Below are 22765 nucleotides of genomic sequence, written 5' to 3' on the forward strand. Positions count from 1 at the left end.
AGACAACTCCTCTGTCCTTTCGCCACCACCCCTTCCCCAGGTGCTCAGTTATAGGTCCTGTACATCCCTCGGTCCCTTCCAGCACACATCGTATGAACTGACCCTGTCTACAAAGCTGTCCATCTCTGGAGGAAGACTCTGCCTTCCTATGGGCAGGGTCACTTTCCTATATTTTATATTCCTTACTCTACCTGCCACAGTCAATTTCCTCATCTCTAAAACTAGGACCATACAAAGTCGTGGGGCTTAGCCAAGCACACATATATAAGGTGCCTGGCACATGTCAGAGGAGCGGTGTGATCAATAAGTGCTTGCCGATTATGGTCCCAGATTTATGAGTGAACACGAGAATCCTTTGTGGAGTGAAGGTGGCTTTAAATTTCCCATGATGTGATTTTATCACTCTGTTCTGAGGATTCCTTCCCACCCCTGCACTCCCAGACATTGTTTTCAACAGAGAGTTTGGAAATGGATTTAAGGCACACGTTGAGTGCCTGTTCATAGTGCTGATTCTGATGAACAAAGCATGAAACCCAGACACTGCACTGGACTCTGAGATACAAAGAGGTCAGCACCCCTGACACATGTCCCTCAATGCTTGGGTAAGAGACAGAAAGGGAACAGATTTTTACAATTTTGGGGTGATAGTTTTTTTTTTTCAGAGATGAACATGAGTATGTGGGAGATGCTGGACTTAAGCTAATATGATCCCAGGGAAGAGACACACTGAGTTACTGAAAGATGAAGGAGTGTCCTGAGCAGAGAGAAGAACAGGGAACAAAGCAGCCTTCCTTTTTGTCCTCACCAGAACATGAGCCCTGGTCTGCCTTTTACAGGCTGTGGGAGAACATGTACATTGTCAGGAGTGTCAGGTGAGGCAGCGTGAGTCTGCCTTTGGAAAGCTTGATGCTGTGTGCGTGTGTGTGTGTGTGTGTGTGTGTATGTGTGTGTGTGTGTGTGTATGTGTGTGTGTGTATGTATGTGTGTGTGTCTGTGTGTATGTATGTATGTGTGTGTGTCTGTGTGTGTATGTATGTATGTGTGTGTGTCAGTGTGTATGTATGTGTGTGTGTCTGTGTGTGTATGTGTGTGTATCTGTGTGTGTCTGTGTGTATGTATGTATGTGTGTGTGTCAGTGTGTGTATGTGTGTGTATGTATGTATGTATGTATGTATGTGTGTGTGTCTGTGTGTGTATATGTGTGTCTGTGTGTGTGTCTGTGTGTGTATGTGTGTTCTGTGTGTGTGTCTGTGTGTGTATGTGTGTGTATGTGTGTATGTATGTATGTGTGTATGTCTGTGGGTGTGTGTCAGTGTGTGTGTCAGTGTGTATATATGTGTGTGTATATGTGTATCTGTGTGTGTGTCTGTGTGTGTGTATGTATGTATGTGTGTGTGCCTGTATGTGTTTTTGTGTGTGTATATGTGTGTCTGTGTGTGTGTCTGTGTGTGTGTCTGTGTGTGTGTATATGTGTGTCTGTGTGTGTGTCTGTGTGTGTATGTGTGTGTGTCTGTGTGTGTATGTGTGTGTGTCTGTGTGTGTGTATGTGTCTGTGTGTATGTATGTGTGTGTGTCTGTGTGTGTGTATGTGTGTGTGTCTGTGTGTGTATGTGTGTGTGTTTGTGTATGTGTGTGTGTCTGTGTGTGTGTATGTGTCTGTGTGTATGTATGTGTGTGTGTCTGTGTGTGTATGTGTGTGTGTCTGTGTGTGTATGTGTGTGTGTTTGTGTATGTGTGTGTGTCTGTGTGTGTGTATGTGTCTGTGTCTGTGTGTGTGTATGTGTGTGTCTGTGTGTGTATGTGTGTGTGTTTGTGTATGTGTGTCTCTGTGTGTGTGATCATGAATAGGTGCCACTCAGGGCAAAGCCAATGGGGTTATTGGGGTTACTAGCCACCTGAGTGGGGGAAATGAGCCACAGAGCGGAGCAGAGTGCACAGAGACTCGGAGAGCACAAGAAGAGCATGATTCCAGGGTGTCTGGCTCAGACCAAAGGGTGAACAGAAGGATCTAGCCTAGGAGGGAGCCGATCTGAGAGCCCAGAGGCACTGGGTTCCCTGTCTGGAGCGATGACCCAGGCTCGGGAGAGTGTGTGAATGATCAATGAAGGAAACTCAGGCTGAGGGACTGGGGGCAAGAGGAAGTGACAGTGTGTCTACTCTGGCTGTCTGCAGGTTTATCTCTGGAGCAGACAAGGTAAGAAAGCAAGAATAGTTTGTTTGTGACAGCGCCTCAGTCAGTATAAGGGCTTCTTCTCATGTTGTCAGAGATACCCGAGATACCCACCGTTAATTTACAGACCTTACTCCTTGCTAGGATAGAGGGACCTGGCTGGCCCACTGCTAAGGGCTCCTCCTTACACACACATTCATCTGGCTTTCACACCTCAGGCCTTACACATGGCTCTCCCTGTGCCATTCCACGGTCTGTCAGCACGCTGGGCTTAGACCTCCTCTCTCCAGCTTCTGCCACCCACAGCTGTCATCTCCTCTCCTGCTCTTTTCATCTCTTGTCAAACACATTTTATACTTGCTGGCCCTGAGCCCTAAATCACTTCTTCTTCTGGCCTTGGCTTCTCTCCTCTGCATCTTTTAAGTATAAACCTCACCAGATGAACTGTGGCAAGTGCCTCCCCACTCCTCTGTTGCTTTCCAGCTTTTAAAGGAGGTTTGACATTCAAGTGGAATGCTCCATGCGAGGAGTCCAGGAGCTCTCCAAGGACGCCTGCCAGCTTACTCCATACCAACCACCCTTGAGCTGAGCTCAGCGCAGTGCACAAAGGGCAAGAGCCAGCTAGAGAGGGCTGGAGAAAGCCCGAAGCCAGTGTGTTTCCATCAGCCATCACCTGTCCTTCTCTGAGCCTCCCTTTCTCTCTTCTACTGCTATAGAGCAGGCAGAAGATCATCATTGTTCCCATTCTATGGGATGAAGAAATGGAGTCCTGGGAAGTTTCAGTAACTCACCTAAGGACCAGAGAGAAGAGTTTGAAAATTTAGCCTTGCCTTTAGTGCTCTGGGTCCCTTGCCTAAATCTCAGTTTCCTTCCCTCAAATGGCCCTTTCACCCAAGACTGAAGAGGACATTACAAAGGATGTAAACTGCTGCATAAATACAAGGCACAAGCAGCTTTATTCGGGAGAACATCCTGGTTTATTCATCCTCTTATGTAGGAATAGCACAGGTACCCTGGCCCTAGTTCTAGCAGCCTTATGATTTCTTCAAGCAATCCGCTAGCACTGTTTCTTCCCAGCATTGGGGGTATATGCCTCATATTCCACCAACCAATGACTCTTTAAAGTACTGGGGGCAGGGGAGCAGACTCTCGTGTGGCAAGTTGTAGGTGTTAAAGATGAGAAGTGTGAAGATTCTAGGTTCCTATTCAAGGTGACATATTCAGGCAAGTGACTACCATATGCTAAACTGCTACCCACAAGCTATGCCCTATACAGCAGCAAGTGGTCCTGAAGCTGTTGTGCAAACAGAGCCCATGCGTCCATTGTAAAAGATAGGTCTGAGAATTGACAAAACAGATCTGACCAACAGATGCTAGTGCCCCAGCCATGAGAGGCCTGGTATCTCCTTGCTGAGAAAGGAGTCGGGAAAGCTGGCTGGAGGTGACAAACAAGGTAGCACTACAAAGGATGGTGGCTTTGGATGGTCTTTGAGTCTGGCTACAAAGGGGAGTTTGTGGAGGTAAAGATTAACTCAAGGCAATGGGGGCAGGAGGAAGACAGGGCAAAGCAGGAAGGTGTCACGTTTCCGGAAACAGCGTCCAGCCTGATTCCGCTCCTTAGCCAGTTCTTGCATGCGATCTTACTGGAAGAAGGGCGTAGGATGCAGCAGACGGCCCTGTGATCGCCCAAGATAACCACCTCCAATTATTACTCTCACGGTTCACAGGAAGAAATGGATGCTGTATATATATTAGATTTATTACAATTACAGGCTGACAGGCTGCGGTTCAGTCAGCCCAACAGAGGTTGGCTACCAATTGAACATGCAGGAATCCAGTAAGTTGTTCAGTCCACAATGCTGGATTTCTCAGCTGGTCTTCAAAATATGCGAGAATTCAATATAAGTAGGCTATAATGCCAGTGAAGGGAATAAATTGCCAGGAAGAGAGAGAGAGAGAGAGAGAGAGAGAGAGAGAGAGAGAGAGAGAGAGAGAGAGAGATAACTTTTATATAGGTTGCCAGCAAAAGGTGTGGCCCAAATTAAAGGTTTCCACCTCACAAGATCTGGATTAGAAGTAGGCCTTCCCACTTCAGATAATTTAATTAAGAAAGCAAATCCCTACCAGATGTGCCAAGCTACTTGGATCTTAGGTAATTCTAGATGCAGTAATGTTGACAACCAAAACTAGCGATCATGGATGGCAAAGGGGCTAAAGAGGTTAGAGCCTTGTCTTAGGGGGGACCCAGGTATTCTTGTATTTACCAATAATTTCTCTCCATATTCTATGATACTGCCTCAAAATGTTTGGCAAAATGCTAAATGATAACCAATGAGAAGCAGGCTTCTGAAGAGGGATGAGGAATCAAGTCTGGTTCTTGAATTTTTGGCAAAGGGCATAGGTAAAATATGAAATATTATTATGAAATAAGGTAAAAAATACTTAATTTGGGAGTCTAACCAAAATGCTTCTGGAAAGTTGCTGTGCTGGGTAGTTTTATGTCAATTTGACACAAGCTAGAATGATCTGAAAGAAGGGAAGCTCAGCTGAGAAAATGCCTCCATAAGATACAGCTGTAAGGAATGTTCTTGATTAGTGATTGATGGAGGAGGGCCCAGCCCACTGTGGGTGGTGCCATCCCTGGGCTGCTGGTCCTGGGTTCTATAAGAAAGCAGGCTGAGCAAGCCATGAGGAACAAGCCAGTAAGTACCCTTCTCCATAGCCCCTGCTTCAGCTCCTGCCTCCAGGCTGGAGTTCCTGTCTTGACTTCTTTTGATAGTGAACAGTGATATGTAAGTCTAAGCCAAATAAACTTTTCCCTTGCCAAGCTGCTCTTGTTACAGTGCCTCATTGCAATAACAGTAATCCTATCTGAGTCAGGGTCCATAAGATCAGATTGTACAATGGCTGCAAGAGGGCAGAGGACTCCCCAGTTACCCATGTGGAGAGGCTGCTATACTTGAGAACTATCATTCCAAGGGACAAACACCAGCTTTTCCACAGAACATCCCTTATTGCTTTGTATACAGTAATCTGTAGTCTAAGTTCCTCCTTTAGTCCAAACCACCTTCCCATTTTAGCATTAAATAAATGCTTGAATCTTTCTGGACTTCTTTACTTCGACCAAGCCCTCAGACCATATGAACTGTGGGGAACAGACCCAGGAGGAGGTAGAAAATCTGCTTCCTGAACCAAGGCCACTCATTGGCAACCTTCAAGGCCACAATGAGAGATTCCCCAGTCACCTGCCCATTACAGTTTGGCCTAGGTGATAGGACAGCAGATGACACTGTTCATTCATTAGATGATTGAAGTGTTACTTGCTGTATTTCCTAGTAAAGCTAAAAATCTACTTGCCAGAGTATCTTAACTGCTAAACCCAGAATCCCTGTGTGTCATTTTTTCCTCCAAAGCCCAAGTTTATCTCAATTAGTCTGTCTCTGTCGAGCTGTTTCTGTCTTTGTGTTTGTCTCTTCCTTACTCTGTCTTCCCTCCAGCAGTAGACTTGATCTACTAAGAAACACACACACACACACACACACACACACACACACACACACACACACACCCTATATGGCTTAGAACCCAAGAACCTGATTTTGAGTTTCAGCTAAGCACTGACGAACACTTTAACCTTGGATAGGCTCCTTAACCTTACTGAGCCTGGTTCTTCTCATCTAGGTGTGTGGTTTGTCATCTACTTTTGATGATTCTATAACCCACTCTGGTGCTCATCCTGAAGCACAGAAGTTGTTCTGGAATGAAGGACAGGCCTGTTGGTAGCCGTTTGTGCAGCACCCAAAGATGGCGCCGGCTTCCTGCCGATGATTCAGCAAACAGAGCTGTTGTCCAGCCTGAGGGATGTAGTGCGCATATACCACGCACGTCACAGCCTGCTCTCGGGGCATGCTAATGAGATACTGGAGGGCGCACCAATCAGGTAGCGACACGAGTCTCCTGGGCATATATAAACAGTGCACTTTTTTTCCTCGGGGTCCCCTGCTCAAGAGTACTGTACAATAAAGGTTGTTCGCAGAAGAGTCCTGTCTGTTGCCGCACCTCGTTCTTGCTGGCGAGACGTTAGGCACGCGACACAGGCCCATTGCTACATCCAGTTCCTTTACTCCAAGGCCAGTGTTTGCTCCTCTTCTCCCATCTAACCGACGAACAATCAGTGTGACAGCCATAAAATTATCCTGAGGGTTCTGTTGCTAAGATCCATGTCAAGCTCCTTCTCTGGCTTGACCCCAGTTAGGACCAATCTTAGTTTGGTAGTTTTCCTTCCTCAGGGGCATCATTGTGACCCTGCCCCATTTTGCTTTGTGCACTTTAGTTCCTTTCCTCTATTAGAAGTTCCCATAACACAGCGCTGGCATAAAAAGTGCATAGGGCATCTTCAGAGTTGCCATGGCAATAGAGTAGTGCTAGTATGTGAACGAGAGCCTTCTAGTTGTTTACTGAGTTAACTCTAAGCTCTTCTCCTAAAGTCAAGACTTTGCTAAACAGGACTCTAAGTTTCTCTTCCAGAATGTTTTCTGCCCCTAGCCTTCCTCATGTCATCCTCGAAACAGGGCTGATTCAACAATGCACTGGCTCTCTCCTGTCTGATAGTTTCCTATGATCTTATTCCTACATGGAATGCCTATTCCCTAGTGAGAACATCAAGACCCATATGTTCCTGCCAGCTATAACTAAAATGCTATCTACTTCTGAAAGCCACAGATACGCTTTTCTATGCAGGCCAGCTCCCCTTTATTCACAGAAAAGTTTCTAGCCCCTATGCTCTAATACATGACCAACATAGGAATGGCCAGACTAAAATGTGAGAGAGAGAGAGAAAGGGAGGGGCGCTGGACTGAATCAAGGAGAGATGACCTTCATGAAGTCCATAGTTGAGACCCACCCCTTAGTAAGAACTTCACATGTGGTGTCGTCTGAATGAACGGAATGCACGAATTAAAAATGAATACGTGGATGATGTGCACAACGCAGGGCCAAAGTGAATCCTGACCAGGAGACACACATTACTCCAGTCCTGAGACCCAACTCTTTTTTACCTGAAGAGAATTATCTCGAGACTCTCATATTAATTACTTTCTTCAAGGCCATGACCTAATATCTAATACAAAACAATTTAAGGAAGGAAGGGCTTACTCTGGGACATAGTTTGCACATGTGGTCCATCAAAATGGGAAATGGTGGGGGTGGGTTCTCCGTGGAAGCATGAGGCAGTGAGCCTGAGTTTCTTTGGTCCCCTTCTTGAATAACAATGATGAGTGACCCTGACTCTTTTACCTACTTGTGGTACCCACCCTTTCCTCCTACTGGGCTGCCTCTCCTGGCCTTGATATGAGGGCACGTGTCTAGTCTTATTGCATCTCGTTAGGCCGAGTCTCGAGGGAAATGAAGAAGCAATGGGTCTTGGGAGAGGGGAGGTGTGTGGGCAGCAGACGGGGAGCGGGGAGTGAGTGGAGAAAGGAGGCTGTGGTTGGGATGTGTTGTGGAGAGAAGAATAAATAAGAAATAAAAAGTTTAGTTTGTTTCATTTGGTTTTTGTTTGTTTTGTTTTGTTTCGGGTCCAGGTGTCCTGTAGCTCAGGCCACCTCCAAGCTTTCCATAGAATGAAGGGTAGCCCTCAACTTTCTCTCCCTGCCTCTCTCTCCTAAATGCTGGGATTACAGAATGAACACTACCACAGCCTCCTCCTTGTTCCTTCTTCATTCAGCCTGAGTTCCTAGCTCATGGGTTCACCATCACTGAGGATTAGCATTCCATCTCCAGTTAAACTTCTCTAGAAACACCCTTACAGGCGTGCTTGGATCTATGCCTCCTAGGAGATTCCAAGTCTAGTCAAGTTGACAGTGTAGATGAGCCATCACAGCACTGTAGACATCAGTGCCAGTACCCACGTCTGCTGACTCAGTTGAACCACACAGCTACTTCCAAGATGCCCTGAAGATCCTCCATTGGTTCCCTTCCTTCCATATAGCAACTTGGGCTCCAAGCAAACAATACATAGAGACTCCATCAAGGGGTTCACATCTCATACTGATAAATGGTTTACACGGGGGGTGGGGGGACTGGAAAGTAGCAGATGTGAAGAGATTGTTGCAGAAGCTAAGTGTCTGTGATGGGTTTCCCTCTCCTCCCCTCAGCTTTGCTGCAGAAATGCTAACACAGTGCTGAGCTGGTGGAATAGCCTTGACTCCAAGGGAATATGAATACTTTTCACGTTTAGCCATTTCAGCCGTAAAGATTCTTATCCTATTACCACTAAATGACGAACACAAGGAGAGAAATGATGATGATCTTTGACAGCCATTCCAACCGAGTAAATACCAGGAGGGAGGATTGTGTCCAGAGACCCAGGCCACTGCCCCCTCATTTCCCAGGATGAAAAGGAGCAAAGGAAAAATGTCTTCCTGGTGAGATATATCGAAGTGTGGAATTTTCCCTCCAGGCAAGAGATGGGCGCCCCACTGATTCTTACCATCGAGTTCCACACTGGACTAAAGGCTGGGAGAGTCTGCCAGAAGGGAGCAATCAAACCCTGCCAGGCCAGGGAGGAGACCTGATGAAGCTTCCCTAGTTCTAACTCTGTGTAGCCCACCCCAACACCCACTCCCCTTCAACCCAAGCAACCCCATCATAGGCATTGCTAGGCAACAGCAAAACCATACATTTGCTTTATCCAAATGTTCACCCTTCACCACCACCTGAGGGGTGTGTCTCCATTTGATGGCTTCCTGTTTGCCAGCTATTAAATGTACTGTTGGAATAATGGGAAAGCCAGCTGTTGTGGCAGGGTTGAGGTGGAGTAACTGGAAAACAGGGACTGTTCGTTGGCCTACTCACTGTGTTATAAACCAAAGAACTCTGAGGAAATATTCTTAAGACTCTTAGCTCACGTAAAGTTGTCTCTTACATTAAAAATTTTCTGCATAGCCCATCACTGCTTCCTTCCAATCATGTGATATATGACATACCCATGTCTTATCTATCATTGTGATCACAGCATCCAGGCCGTGACCTGGAGACTAAGTTGTTGGCAGAGCAACATGCTTGAAGCGGAAACATTGGTATTAGGATGCCCAGTGCGCTGCTCAGTTCAAGTGGGAAAAGCTAGCAGAACCGTACAGACGGAGGGAAGCTGGTTCGCAATTGTGTAATGTGTGAAGAGCGGAGGACTGTGAAAATGGGTGGAGGTTATCTAGCCCAACACTTTACAAAGAAGATGAAGGGGAGGAGCCAGGATGTTTCGTTAGTCCCTCTGTATCTCTCCTCCCCACATTCTTTTCCAGAGATGTGCACATCTAAAGCATGTAAACAAGTCTCAGCTTCAGTACTGTGACCATCATACCAAATGGATGTATGGAGCAATGTCGGTAAGGAAGGGATGCTAACCTCACAGTGTGACTATGTAAGGGATCCATCACTTTCTGTACCATTCTGGCTATGGCATTTTCACTGCCCTTACTCCTGGTGCTAGGAGAGTGCTAAGAATTCAGTCAGTTCATCAGCCTAAGAGTGAGGACCAACGCCTTCTCCTCCTCCACCTGCCCTTCCCTGTCAAGTCACCTGGCTTCTTCAGCTTCTGAGGCAATTCACCCCAACAACACTCTCCTGGAAGCTCTTGCTCTAATGCTCAGCTAATAGTTGTCTGTTCCAGGCGCTGTCCAAACGCATACTATAAATCAGAATCCAATTACTGTGGTAGGAAAATTGGAAGCAAATTTAATAAGCTCAGACCCCTCCCATGTGCTGTTTCTTCGCTCTTCTCTTTCGGTAATGAGAGCTCTTCAAAGGGGGAAGCTTTTTCCCTTTAAGTCTGTGATGTGCTCTCCATTTCTCATAGGAAGCTCCCGAGGGTCAAAGGCTAGTGAGAGAGGGCTTCTTCTAGCTCTTCTTCCCTCTCTGTGTGGAAGGCAGGTGGGAGGGGGAGACAGAGATAGAGACACAGAGACAGGGAGAAAGAGAGGTTGACAGTCTTGCTAATACGTCTTTCTCTTTTGTTTATTCAACAGATACTGTACCCCTTATCACACAGCAGACACTGTAATAGCTGTTCAATCTGTTGCTTTCTCTACAGGGCAATTGACATCAGAACTAGCAGGATATTTGCTGCAAGGCAGGATCATCTCCTTAGCAGGAACAAAGCCTGCATCACTGGGGCTCAGTTCCATGAATGAGCTAGGCAGTCAATGCAGATCATTGACCACGAGGTAAAGCATGAGACCCTGCAGTAGACACATCTTAGGGACAGTGATGCCAGTTGCCAAGAGGATGGTGGGATGAGGGTGGAGAGTGAAGGAGGAGGGAAAAGAGGGAGCAAGACAGGCCAGTCTATACAAGACCAGAAGCCAAGATACCTGAACAGAGGGAGAAGTACACAAATACATGGGCAGGTGGATGCACTTACCCCAGGGTCTCCACTTTCTCCTCAAACCCCGGGGTTTTTGGCAGAACCAGACCACACATAGACTTCACCTGGCCTATGCTTCATAGAGAAGGCCTCATAAACACCTAAAGTTCTTACCAAGCCATGTATCTAGCCAGGGTTCATCGGAAGTTTCTGGGCAAAGCTTAAGAATGTGCATTTCCAACATGTTCCCAAGTGCTACAGCTGCTGCTGGTGGTCCTTTGGTCTGAAGAATCAGACGTTCAAAGCCATTGTGAGTCCTTGCTGTTCAAAGTGTGATCCACAGACCACAGGCATCACTGTCATTGGGTAACCCATTAGACATGCAGAATCTCAGAGCTGAAGAGATGCTACAGTGCCTAGGAGTATTTGCTGCTCTTCCAGAGGATTCAAGAAAGTGACCCACATGGTTATTCAGTATCACCTGTAGTAGGTCCAGATCCTAGGGATCTAAATACCCATTCTGGGCTCCTCCAGTGGTCCCCATACATGTGACATTCAATCTCTCTCACATATAGACACATAGATATAAGTAAAAAATATTAAAAAAAGAAAACCTCAAAGAAGAAAAGAAATGCTGAATATCAGCCTTTCCCAACCCCAGAACCTACTGAGCCAGATGGGAAAACATCCCGAGATGACTTGTCTGTTTGCCTGTTTAAGTCTGAGAAGCCCTTACACAGAGCGGCCACACTCAAGTCTTGCTGCTCATTAGAGTCACTTGGGAGCTGAGCAAGGACACACTTGAGTTGATTAGAGTCTGGGTATCAACATATTTAAAAGGCTCCCAAGTGCCTCTCAGAAGAAGCCTGGGTTGAGAGCTGCTAAGACTGGCATTTAGAAACCAACGTGCCCCACTGTGATGCTGTTCAGCCCATTTCTCTAGATTCAAGCCTGATCTTGAACTCCACCTTTGTTCTTCCCTAACCCCACCACCACACCTGAAAGTCTAACCCCTCCAATCTGGTTTTTAAGCTGCTGCTTCATTAGTTGGCTTAATCATCTCTGGGTTTCTACCAGTGTGCTTCTCATCCACACAAGGTTCAGCTTTCACTGTATAGTATATATACATATTTAAATACTAACTAGAAAATAGGTCATCACTGTCTCCATATTTTATTTGACCATTATAACAACCAGAGTGCATGGGATCATTCTTGTTATTTTTATCCCTGCTTTTCAAAAAGAGAAAAGCAAGGTGTGGAGAAAGTTAGTGAGTTCATTCACTGTGCCAGTTAGCACAGCCAGGATGCTATATGGCTGCCAGATCCCAGACACACTGAACTGACCCTCTGGTGATTCTTTAGTTGTTCTCAACTTCAGTCTGCTTTACATAGGAAGTCTGGCCTCACCTCTTGCTGGTGGTGGACTGGTGATATATATTTTCATTTCATCTTTGAAGATTTGGGTTAAAAGCAAGGCCAGATTTACAGCAATGAGCCTTGTTGCAGATTTTTCTTCCAGGGGAGACATATGGAAAAGATATTTTTGGTCATCAAAACTTGGTGTGTGGGGGAAGGTAGCTGTTAGGGTAAGGGGGTGCTATTGGCATCTACTAAGTAGAGGCCAGAGAAACTGCTAGAATCTTGGGATTCCCAGGATGCCCCCTCAATGAAGAATCATCTAGACCAATATGTAAGCAACATTGCTGTTGAGTACTCCTGAACACTATTAGCTATGCTGGTCAAAGCTGAGGCCAGCAGGCCCCAAAGCCAGCCCCAGGGTTCTATTGGTCTGCATGGACAAGCTCATGGGACAGCACCAGAATCCATCAGGAATAGGACTCACGGCAGGATTAGGAAACCTGGCTGGTGACTCTAACCATAGATGGTTTCCATAAGCAGGAGTTGGATGAGGGAGATCCTGTACATAGCTAGGGCATCACCCAGCAATCTGACTTTGAGGGAAGAACACAAGGCTTTTGTGGACAGGCTCTGGGGTTCTTGAGATCACAAGAGTAGTACCAGCAGGGGGCAGTACTGTTACTAAACTCAGTCAAGGGCAGGGCTACCCAGTTGGTCCTTGCTCAAGGCCCTCAAGATGACGTCTGGTCCTAGGTACCCGCCCTAATTCTGAGTCTTCTGATCTCTGATCGTTTGCACTTTTTATTTCAGGTAACATTCCCTGAATCCAATCTGAGCAGCACACTTCCAGCTCCTGCAGGGTAAGGCTGTTGCTCTGAGGTAGACAGACATACGACTAGCATTATTTCCCCTGTTGTCTCCTCAAACAGTATCTGGATTCTATTTCAGTCCTCTCTGCCCTTCCTGCTGCCTCTCTGACGATCACAACTCTTTAACAGATGGAACCCTGGGCAGTTGCAGAGCCCAGTGATGGTGGCAAGCCAGGCTCTTTGGGGAACAAGCTTGGGCTTCATTGCCTATCACCACAAGTCTGGCTTTTGTACAAACTTTCATTTTTGCTTTGCAGAGGAAAGTGAGAGTGTAGGACAGAACTCAACACGCTCGCCTCCTCGGTGAGCTCTGCCATGTCCTCCTGTGGCTAAGAGCAGCGGTGACAGCTCTCCAAGGCCTCCCATCCAGTTGTAAAGGTTCTGCTTTCCTTCCTGGGGACCTGGCATCTAGAATCAGGACAAGGAAGCAACTACCTGCCTGAGACCTAATGAGGCTTCCCCCAACCCCCGAATAGGGCTCCTCTCCTCTTCTTCTTGCCTGATCTTCTGTCCAAGGAAATATATTGACTTGATATTTAAATTTTGCTCAGAGAGGAGTAATAGGATAAGGGCTGGGGAATTCAAATAGCAAAATTAAAAATAATTTCAAAGGCACTCTGACTTTAAGAGAGCTTAGGCCAGTAGGAGGGAAGAGGAGGGGACTTCAGCTATAGGGGACACAGACACTGCTGCTTAGGGGGACTTTCGTGGCACCTTGTAGGGAGAGTTAAATTCACAGATAGTCAGCATCAGAAGCCAAGCTACACAGTTTGTACCCTTTGCTTGTTCGTGTGGACAGCAAGACTCCAGCTCTGTGCATCAGTGAGAGTGACTAACACAGACTAGCTGAATGAGTATCTCCACAGGATATGTGTTGCATAAGACAAGATTTCCAGGTTGTGCAGCTCTGCTTTGAAAACACAGTCTGAATGACTTCATATAGTACAAGCTCAGGAATTACCAACATGATAACCTCAATAATTATAAAAGTTCTTCGTATACAAATTTTTTTGTTCATAAGATGGGGACCCAAACCACCTAAAAAAGACAAAACTGAGAGCTTATGCCAATAATACATATGATATATATACCCTTATATCAACACTATATACCTTTCCAGTTGAGTTGTTTTTGACTCTCTTCACCCAGAGGCCAGTCTGCTTTTGGAGAGCATGCAAGGCCAGAGTCAGGCAACAAATACCGTCATCTCTCTGTGGCGTGGAGAGGACCCAGCTGCTTTCTCAGACCTCAGCAGCAAGCCTAAGGACTACCAGGACTAAAGGCGCCATTAGTGAGGAAACAAAGCACCATCTTCACAAAGCCTCTTTCTGCTCATAAACAAAGCTCCCTACCTCACCTCTGCTGCTCTCTGGAGCTGTGGCCTGTCTAAGTCAATGGCGACAAAGAGACTGTGTGAAAGGGTCCCTAGGTCGGCAGACAGAAAACGACATTTAGTGAAGAAGCTGCCCCGAGACTCTTCCCGAGACTCTTCTCACATTGCAATATGTGCATGGGTGCTTCAGAAAGAATTTCTCCTAAGGACAGGAGAGAACACAGCCTGAATTCCTGAGGGTTTACCCATCATCCCCTTCCACTTAGAGAGCCAGGCTGGGACGTGAGACTTGGTCAGGGAAACCCAGGTCCAGTCTTCTAGTGTTCCATGAGTATTATAGCATGCATCCCCTAGGATGACCAACTGGGGAGGGGCAGGTGTACCCTCTGTGGTGGGCTTCTCACTCTCTTCAACCTCCTCGTAGAAAGCAGTGTGCAGCACAGAAACTTTACTCATCCTGGCCCCGGTCACTATGATCACCGAGTCTCCATCAAGCTCACTGCTAATGTGTCCTGGATGCAGAAAGAGGTAAGGCACCACCAACATGGAAGAAGAAGGAGGTACCTCTTATGGCGTGTGTCTGGGACAGCCCGATTGCTGGATATCCGCTCGCTCTCCCGCTGGTTGAAAGCATACAGCTTGTAGGGATCATCACCGACACGCCACTTTTTGGCATTCAGATACCGCCGCTCATCAAACTGCTCCCACAGATCATCCCAGTCTGCATCAGAAGGCTGTGTGACATGAATGGAAAGTCTGTGAGAAGGCTCCCCAGCCACCACCAGCTCCCGTCCATCTGTCAGCAACTGACCAGGGACTAAGCTTGTTCTGGCAACGCTGAGCTCAAACATGGGGCCAGAGGCAGAACATCAGCAAACCCGCCAGCAATAATAATCACATACAGAACGGTGATGACATTGCTACTGCTATCTATCAAGTCTCACATGCCAGGTACAGTTCTAGGGCCATCATCTCTATAATCTCATATAATCCTCACACAGTTGCTCAGATGCGTCGGCTGACAGATAAGAATACGCTCTCACACAAGCAGCACCTTGTCCGAGATCCACACTTAGGAAGCAGCAGGACCTGAGCCTGAATTCTAGCACCCCAACCCGAGAGACCATCTTCCCAGGACGATGTGAGGACACCGGTACACCGACACAGACCAGGTGGACCACAACTACTATTCTTTCCAACGTGCTTCCGGAGAGGGAGTTTCAGGAAGTATGTCATCAATCCACAATGGTGTGTGGCCCACCAGACACCTTGGTCCTTTGCTTCTCCAACCCAAGAACCTGTAGCCACTCTTAAAGGAAGCATCCATGGGTGAGCCAGTATTAAGCCTACAGTGCATTTCTGAGGACACATGATTTCAGAATAAGGTGACTTTAATGTTCTTGGTTTGTTTCACATTTATCTCTCTGGGCAGAGTAGGGAACAAGGGACCCTAGAAAGGCAAGAGACTGGCAAGTGGCAGGTCTTCTGGCAGAGCTTAGTCGTGTGGATCTTTCTGATAGGAGAGGTGGGAGCCTGCCTTCCCATCAGAGCCAGTGATGCCTAATCTACTCCATCAGCAACAAAATCACAGCCGTGTCTCTCCACCCAGCTAGAGGGGCTGAGAATCCAGGCCTCAGTTTGGCAGCTGCTTCCTAAAAGCTGTTCCCACTCTCACCATGAGAAAGAGTAGTCTATACACCCCCCCAAATACCCACATCTTTAAATTCCATCAAAATCACAAACGCTGTGACGCCAGAAAGAGCTTCTTAATGGCCTCAAGTGTCATGGTTCATGCCCTGGGGCTGGCATTGTTACCAAGAAGTCCCTCATTCATATGACCCCAGTAGTCAAGCAAGAGTCTCACTCTGCACAAATCTTAAGGGAGAAGAGACCAGCCACTTATTACAGAATGCTAGATGCTGCTGCACACAGGCACCCAAGCAGGAGGTTCAGAGTGAGCTTAGTGACATTTACACAGTCTCCATGACAGGTAAGAGGGGCTGTACCAAGCTACACGCTCATCTTGGGCACTGTGATCTTATCTGGTAATTGATCTCTCTCTCTTCCTCTTTGTTATCTCTGTTTGAAACAGCATTTTTCTCTAATAGCATAAAATGAAGCCCTGGAAACCAGTGATTTTTATCCAATAATTGATTTTATTAGTGTCTTATGATACTGCTGCTAGAGAACTTGCTAGGGGGAACTCAGGTAGGTGTGGGAAACCCACAAGCTGTGCTGTGCAATGTCACAGCTTGACAGCTGTCATCTCTGTTTGGAACATCATCCCAGGGTGACCTTAACATCCCATTCTCATGGGAAGGGTCATGGGACTGTCTCCCATTGGCTCACTGTCAACTAAATTCATTATGATACTCTAAATAAGTTATCTATAACCCTCACAGAACTCTGAACTAAGGAGGAGGGAGAAAGAGACAGCACAAGTCCAAGAGAGGTCTTTGTCACTCTCCGTCTGTCTCTCTTCCTGTATCTCTCTGTTTCTCTGTCTCTGTTTCTAACATGTCTCTGTGTGTCTGTCTCTGTCTGTCTGTCTCTGTCTCTAATATGTCTGTGTGTCTGTCTCTCTCTGTGGTAGATGGGAACCAGCGTGTGTTAAGAATAGCTCATGCACTTTTGACTTGCAGCCTAAGGCTGATGCCAGTCTCTGCCAGCTGAATCCCTTCTTTCTGGGGGAAGCAGAGGTCAGTTTTCCATCTCTGAAAGTTTCCAACTGACTGGCTAAAGCCCACCGACACTTTGGAGTAGACTGCCTTACTCAGTGTGCAGCAATTTAAATGTCACTGTCATTTAAAACCAACCCTGGAGAAACATCCAGAACAGTGTTTGACCAAGTACCTGGACCCTGTGGCTTAGTAACTTGTATATAAAATTAACCATCCCAGCACCTCTTGTAACAACCTCAGAGGGGCATAATGAGTAGAGAATGCCTTGCGATACTTCAAATCCTTACAGATTTAAAATTCAATAGGAAATGATAGCCTGTTTTCAAATGAGGAAAATGAGATTTGGGAGAGGAAATGATCTGCCCAAGTTCATGGGAGGGGTACATTCTCCAGGCCTGAACTAATCTCCCAGTTTTCAACAGACAGTGCTTCTAAGATAATTGTAAGGAGCTGGAGCCCTACTTGCTCACAAGCAGGCTCTCTGCAGGACCACAGCCTCTGGTCTTCGGCACCTTTGCTTCCAATCTACTGTGTGCTGAGCCGAGCAGTACAGCTGGCCAGATGCTTCCAGGGAACCCTCCTTGCCAACCAACAGCTGCCACCCCTTCAGGTTGGGATGTTTTGTTGGATTCTTTATAAGAAATCTTTAATGCCCGCTGAGAAGTGAGGCTGGGGAGACTGTGTGCGGTGCGCAGAGCTGCAGTGGGTAAATGCTGAACAAGAGGAGATTGTGAGGTCGCCTCGGGTCAAAGATCTTTGAGAAGTTAATCCTTGGCTTCCAAAAGATGGAAGACCATGATGTAATTAAACCTATGAAGGGCATGGAGGAGCACAGATGGGCTATGTACTTGACTCCCACAAGATGCACAGTCCAGCTTGGGGAAAACACTTCACTAAGTCCAGCAAGGTTCCACTAAAGGAGAAATTGAAAAAGAAAAAAAAAACCCACCCCATATATACAAAATAACCTCTGTTTGCAAAAGCAGCAGAAACTATGAACACACTGAGCTCCTCCAAGGATTCCAGACATAAGAGTTATCCCACAGAAAACACCACCTACCTACCTACTTACCTGGAGATCAAATGTAGGCACAACTGCAGATATAATAGGGAATAAAAGTGTCAAAAAATGAAAGGCAAACAAAACAAAATGGCTAGGTAGATCTGACAAAGACCAATAAGAACTTTGAACACTTAATAACATAACCAGTAAAAGTCAGTGCCGAACAGAACAATAAAAAATGCCGATAGTACACAAAGCCCTGTAATAAAAGAACAATTTATTACACTTACGAAGTGGGTCGGCCAGTTACACTTCTCATTTTTATAGACAAGAAAACTGAGGCTATAGGGGTCACCCAGTTCAAACTCTCTGGAAATACTTGTCTGTTCGTGCATGCGTGGGTGTGTGCGTGCATGCTAGGGTTGAACAAAGGGTCTTGTAGTCCTCATTTAATACTTTGGATGGCAGTGTGGATGCCTCTTCTGTATCACTAACTGTGCCACTCACTAGTCTTTTCTCCCTTCTGTTAGTAAGTCCCTCATAAAAACAAGAACGTATTTATTCATTCCTATGTTCTCATCTGGCCAGCGGGAAGTGACCTTGCTTTTGCAAGGACATCCAGCAGAGGGAAGAGGTAAAGCATAATTCCTCATGCCTTCCACACCACTGATGTGAATCCTAACATGGAGAAGGTTCCAGAAGGAATGTGCTCGTGCCAGTGGTTAGGACAAGCTCCAGCCAAACAGAAGCCAGCTAGACTAGCTGACCTGACAACAGGAGCTGGAGAATCCTTTCCCCTTACCAAGGGACAGCACATCAATTATGGATTATTAGATCAGATCTTCATTTTCATATTCCCTCCATGTATTATCACCTCTCCTTCTCGCTGGAATTCTGTCTTGGGAGTTATTTAATTGATGTGCAGAAATCTAAATTTAATTTATTATGATCTAACTCACTTTAGAAGCCAAATTACCCTCCACTGGAGAAGGATCAAGTCAATATCCCACTTGGCTTTCTATTTATCTTCCGTGGGGTTTTCTCTCCTTCTCTTTAGGATTCATTTTATCTCGGATGCTGGCTGTAGATTTAAATTTTCCTCAGAATTAGGCAATTGCTCCTTCTATGTTATGGCTTAATGGTTAATTTTAATTATAGGAGCATCATTCCTTAAAGAGCTGATAGACAGAATGGACATCTAATACAGGAGGAAAGGGCCATTTCTCAGACTAAATGAGGTAGCATACAATTCTCCAGGGCTGAGCTTAGCCTCCTGTGTCACCTGCTTCAGTTGCTTTGACCATTTTCAGCCTCGCTGCCCTGGTAGCAGCCGCTGTCTATAAAGTGTGGGTTCTATGAGCTTCTAACCTCTGAGTTCTTGGATAACCGAGTCCAGACTCCCTCCAACACCGGCTTTTCTTCACGTAATTTGGGTTGTATTTAATCACTGATGAGAGCAATCTCTCTTTACTCTGCCCTCCCGTGTATGTGTGCTCTCTGCCCACATATCAACTGAGCACCACATGGAAATACAATGTCGGGGGGGGGGGGAGCTTCCAGCTTCGAGGAAGTAGAAAACTTCCAGTAATTATTGTAATTGCTTGAAAAACCTCCAAATGTGAAATATGATATGATTAGTTGAATGGATAGAAGCCCAGTTTTTGTTTTTGGAACTGGGGTGGCAAGGGTGGGGTGGGGGAAATCACACAGTATGGACCCTATATGGAGTTTAATTTGCTTACTAATTAGCATGAAGAGGTTGCCAGAAAAGTCAAAAACAGCATGGCAGCAAAGAGGGATAGCTTCCGGCATGTGCCAAGGCAAGAGATTGCAAATGCTGAGGGGTCTGCTTCCTGCTCTCAGAGAGCCATAAATGCCATCACCAAAAGCTCAGCCCAAGGATCCCAAGGAAGGCATTGCTAGTTAGTTGTCATGTAGCTGAGGCATCCATCCCAACAACTGCCGATAGATGTCAGGCGGAGAGTTGGCTCTGCTCACAGTGTCTATTCCCGTCAGTATGACCTCTTCTCTTTCTGTACAGAGTCTGATACAGTGAGTTGTCCACTGAGATCAAAAAGCTGCTGCAACAGGCGGTTGATCTGTCCATAACAGGAGGCTGGTATTAAGTGTTTACAAGGAGGAGAAGCCAGTGCCCAGGAGAGACTAAATAGGGAGTGAGTATGCGGTGGGGTAAGGCTGCAGGCAAGAAGTGGCCAGCAAGTGGCCAGCTATCTGGGTAGAGCTGAATGCAGAAATACTCAGCTGAGCCCTTCTAGGCATAAGGTCACCAAATCAGATTGGAGATGGTCAAAGAAGGCTGGTGCTCTGACATCCTTTCCGGGATAGAGAATCTGAGGGAAGAGGAAGATGGATTCTCCCAGGATGGCCAGGCAACAAAGCCAAAGTAGCCTTCAGCAGGAGCAGAGACTCCTAGTCAGAAGCCCAGCCCTTTGAAAATTGCTTCTAGAAGGATTTAAAAGGGAAAAAAAAGCGAAATGAAAATTTGAGTCTCTTGGTGAGGAAAAAGCTCTCCCTTGAAAAGCCAGGCTTCTCTCCCCTCGCTCACAGAGACCCAGCAGATATCATCAGGCATCCTCAGAAAGCCCTTTAGCTGAAAGAAATAGCTTGTGGAGCCAAGCAATTTTCAAGGGACCCCAGTGAACCCGAGGATCTGGTAGAAGTCATGAACAAGCAGAACTAGGGTCACTGGGAGCAGAAATATGAATGAGTAACGGGGCTGGGTCTCATCGTCGTCACCACACACCTGCTTAGTTGTGTGGCTTCAAAACTCCCTTTGGGTGACAGGAAACATGCACTCGGGCTCACATTAACGAAATAAAAGGAAAGGGTCAAGAAAGCCAGAAACAATAGGGAGAGTGCAGAGTAAGAACTGTGGCCTCTTGTTCACTCTAACCCATCCCGCACCCCTGGACAGACATGCAGGCCAGAGCGTGAATGTCAGGGGAAGATGAGATGGCAGATGGGGACACACATCCAGAGTTTGACTGTGCCCAGCCCCCTAAACTATAGACCAAGGCTATCCTAAAAATGCTTCCCCTTCATCTCTGTGTAGCTACTTTCTCCTTCCATCCCAAGGGCAAAACTAATCTTCCCCCAACCCTGCTTTACAGGACCAAATCAGATCTCAGACGTGGGCTAAGATATGAAGAGTCGCTTGCTAAGACATAATGCATATGTAACATAGCGCTACTGTCAACATGGCCGCAGTTACAATCATTTCTCCTGGAGACCAAATGCTAATGGGGAGAAAAATGCAATTGCCTTTCTGCCAATTTATGTTTAGCTGCTTCTTCCTTCCCCGTGCCAGAAACAGAGATCTCTGACAGAGTCTACCAGTCTGTCTAGATGTGGAAGAGTGGTCATTATTAATGTGAGTCCCTCCTGGGGCTCACATCTTTATCCCAAACTTGGGTTGGAACACAGTGCCATGCAAATGATAAGACAAGAAACTATTTTCAGAAACTAATATATGAAGTTATTATCTGTTCAGAAGGCTGGAGATGGAGCTTTTGCGAAGTCTTTTTATATACACAGTGCATTAAAAGAAGACAGAGCTGTGATGGATGGGGAGAGACAAGTAGAAGAAGCAATCGGCTGGGCGAGCCTGAGACTCTGCATCCGTTGAAGGTCAAGGGACCTGGACTCCGGGCTATCTCTCGAATTCTGGTTCCCTTTTTTCTTGTGGACTTGTCAGCCCCTCGGGATCTTGTTGATGCTTCCTGAATTTTGCTACCCTGCAAAGGCCTACAGCAGCTGTGCTCACCAAGAATGTGGTTGACAGGTTTGTAGCTCCCCAAGTTTCCAAGTTATTGTATGAGTGATGTGTGTGTGTGTGTGTGTGTGTGTGTGTGTTTACTAAGAACTAAACCCTAAGTATCACATATGTTAAGCAAAAGTTCTGCTACAACACTAATTCTCAACCCTCACTTTATGTTATTACTTTATTTTAGTGTGTGTGTATGCAGGCTGTATTTACATGTATGTACAGACATGTGTATTTTCTTTTTTTGAGTCAGAGTATCACTAAATTGCTCAGGCTGGTTCTGCACTTACTCTGTAGCCCAGGCTGGCCCTAAGTCTTCCACTCTTCTGCCTCAGTCTCAGTACCTGGGATTACAGGCCTTCACCACCTTAGCCAGCAAGATTCTCTAATTGGAGAAATCCAGATAAGAAGTTGGGGGAAGCCAAGTAAATGAACTGGGTTACAAAGGTGACAAAGTCCACACTGGATGAGTCACTCACAGGATGACGTCAGAAACCAGAGAATCCATACATAACATTTTCAGTAGGCTGAGTTCTACTTAAAAATGTTACTCCTTCAAATACTAAGAGTGAGCCTGGGTGGCTACTAGTGCCCCGTTTTAACAAAGATGCACCTGAGTATTCTGGAGCTGAAATAATTTGGCTGAGGCCACATAGCAAGCAAACCTGATCCCTGGGTCTAGCCACAGGAATGTAGATTCTATAACCACCCTTGTCCAGCATCTGTCAAGGCCATGGTCACCAAGTAAGGCAGGTGGAGTTACTCGGCCTCTCAAGAAGGGAGAGGGAGGAAACTCTGAGTAGAAGCTCATTTCTGCACTTCATTCAGCCAAGACTACCCTAGAGACATCTCTCCCCAGCCCCAGGGCCAAGACCTCTCCTCCCCTGAAACAGCTCAAAAGAGAGTTTCAGAGTTAAGTGTTCCCTAAGCCTTGTCACTCATTCCCCAAAGGTGACATTAGCAGAAAGGCTCCAGCTTTCAGCTGAGCAGAATAGTTTCTCTCTCTCTGTGCCTCCGAAGTGAAGGGGAGATCTCCCCAGATACCAAGTGCAGCAAGGACTTAGAGCCTGGTGCATGCATTTTCTCTCAGCTCTGTAAATAAGGTGACATCCAGATGGCCTCTGGCTCTCTCAAAACTAGGTCACCCCCTGAGTACAGAGGCGTGGGCTGCAGGGAATGACTTTGAAATGACTTTATCTCTC

The 22765-nt window shown here is 46.4% G+C and overlaps 1 protein-coding gene across 1 annotated transcript in view; it reads right to left on the reverse strand.

Moving 5' to 3' along the window:
* The window catches only part of GALNT14 (polypeptide N-acetylgalactosaminyltransferase 14), a gene marked incomplete at both ends in the record, with an annotated part of 213616 nt that overhangs the window by 65461 nt on the left and 125390 nt on the right, over positions 1–22765 (reverse strand). Inside the window, one exon of the mRNA XM_080936800.1 lies at positions 14660–14829. Coding sequence (XP_080792926.1) covers positions 14660–14829 — 170 coding nt within the window. The remainder of the gene's footprint in view (positions 1–14659; positions 14830–22765) is intronic.

This window comes from Micromys minutus, assembly GCF_963924665.1.
Source record: "Micromys minutus genome assembly, chromosome: 1".
Taxonomy (NCBI): Eukaryota; Metazoa; Chordata; class Mammalia; order Rodentia; family Muridae; genus Micromys; species Micromys minutus.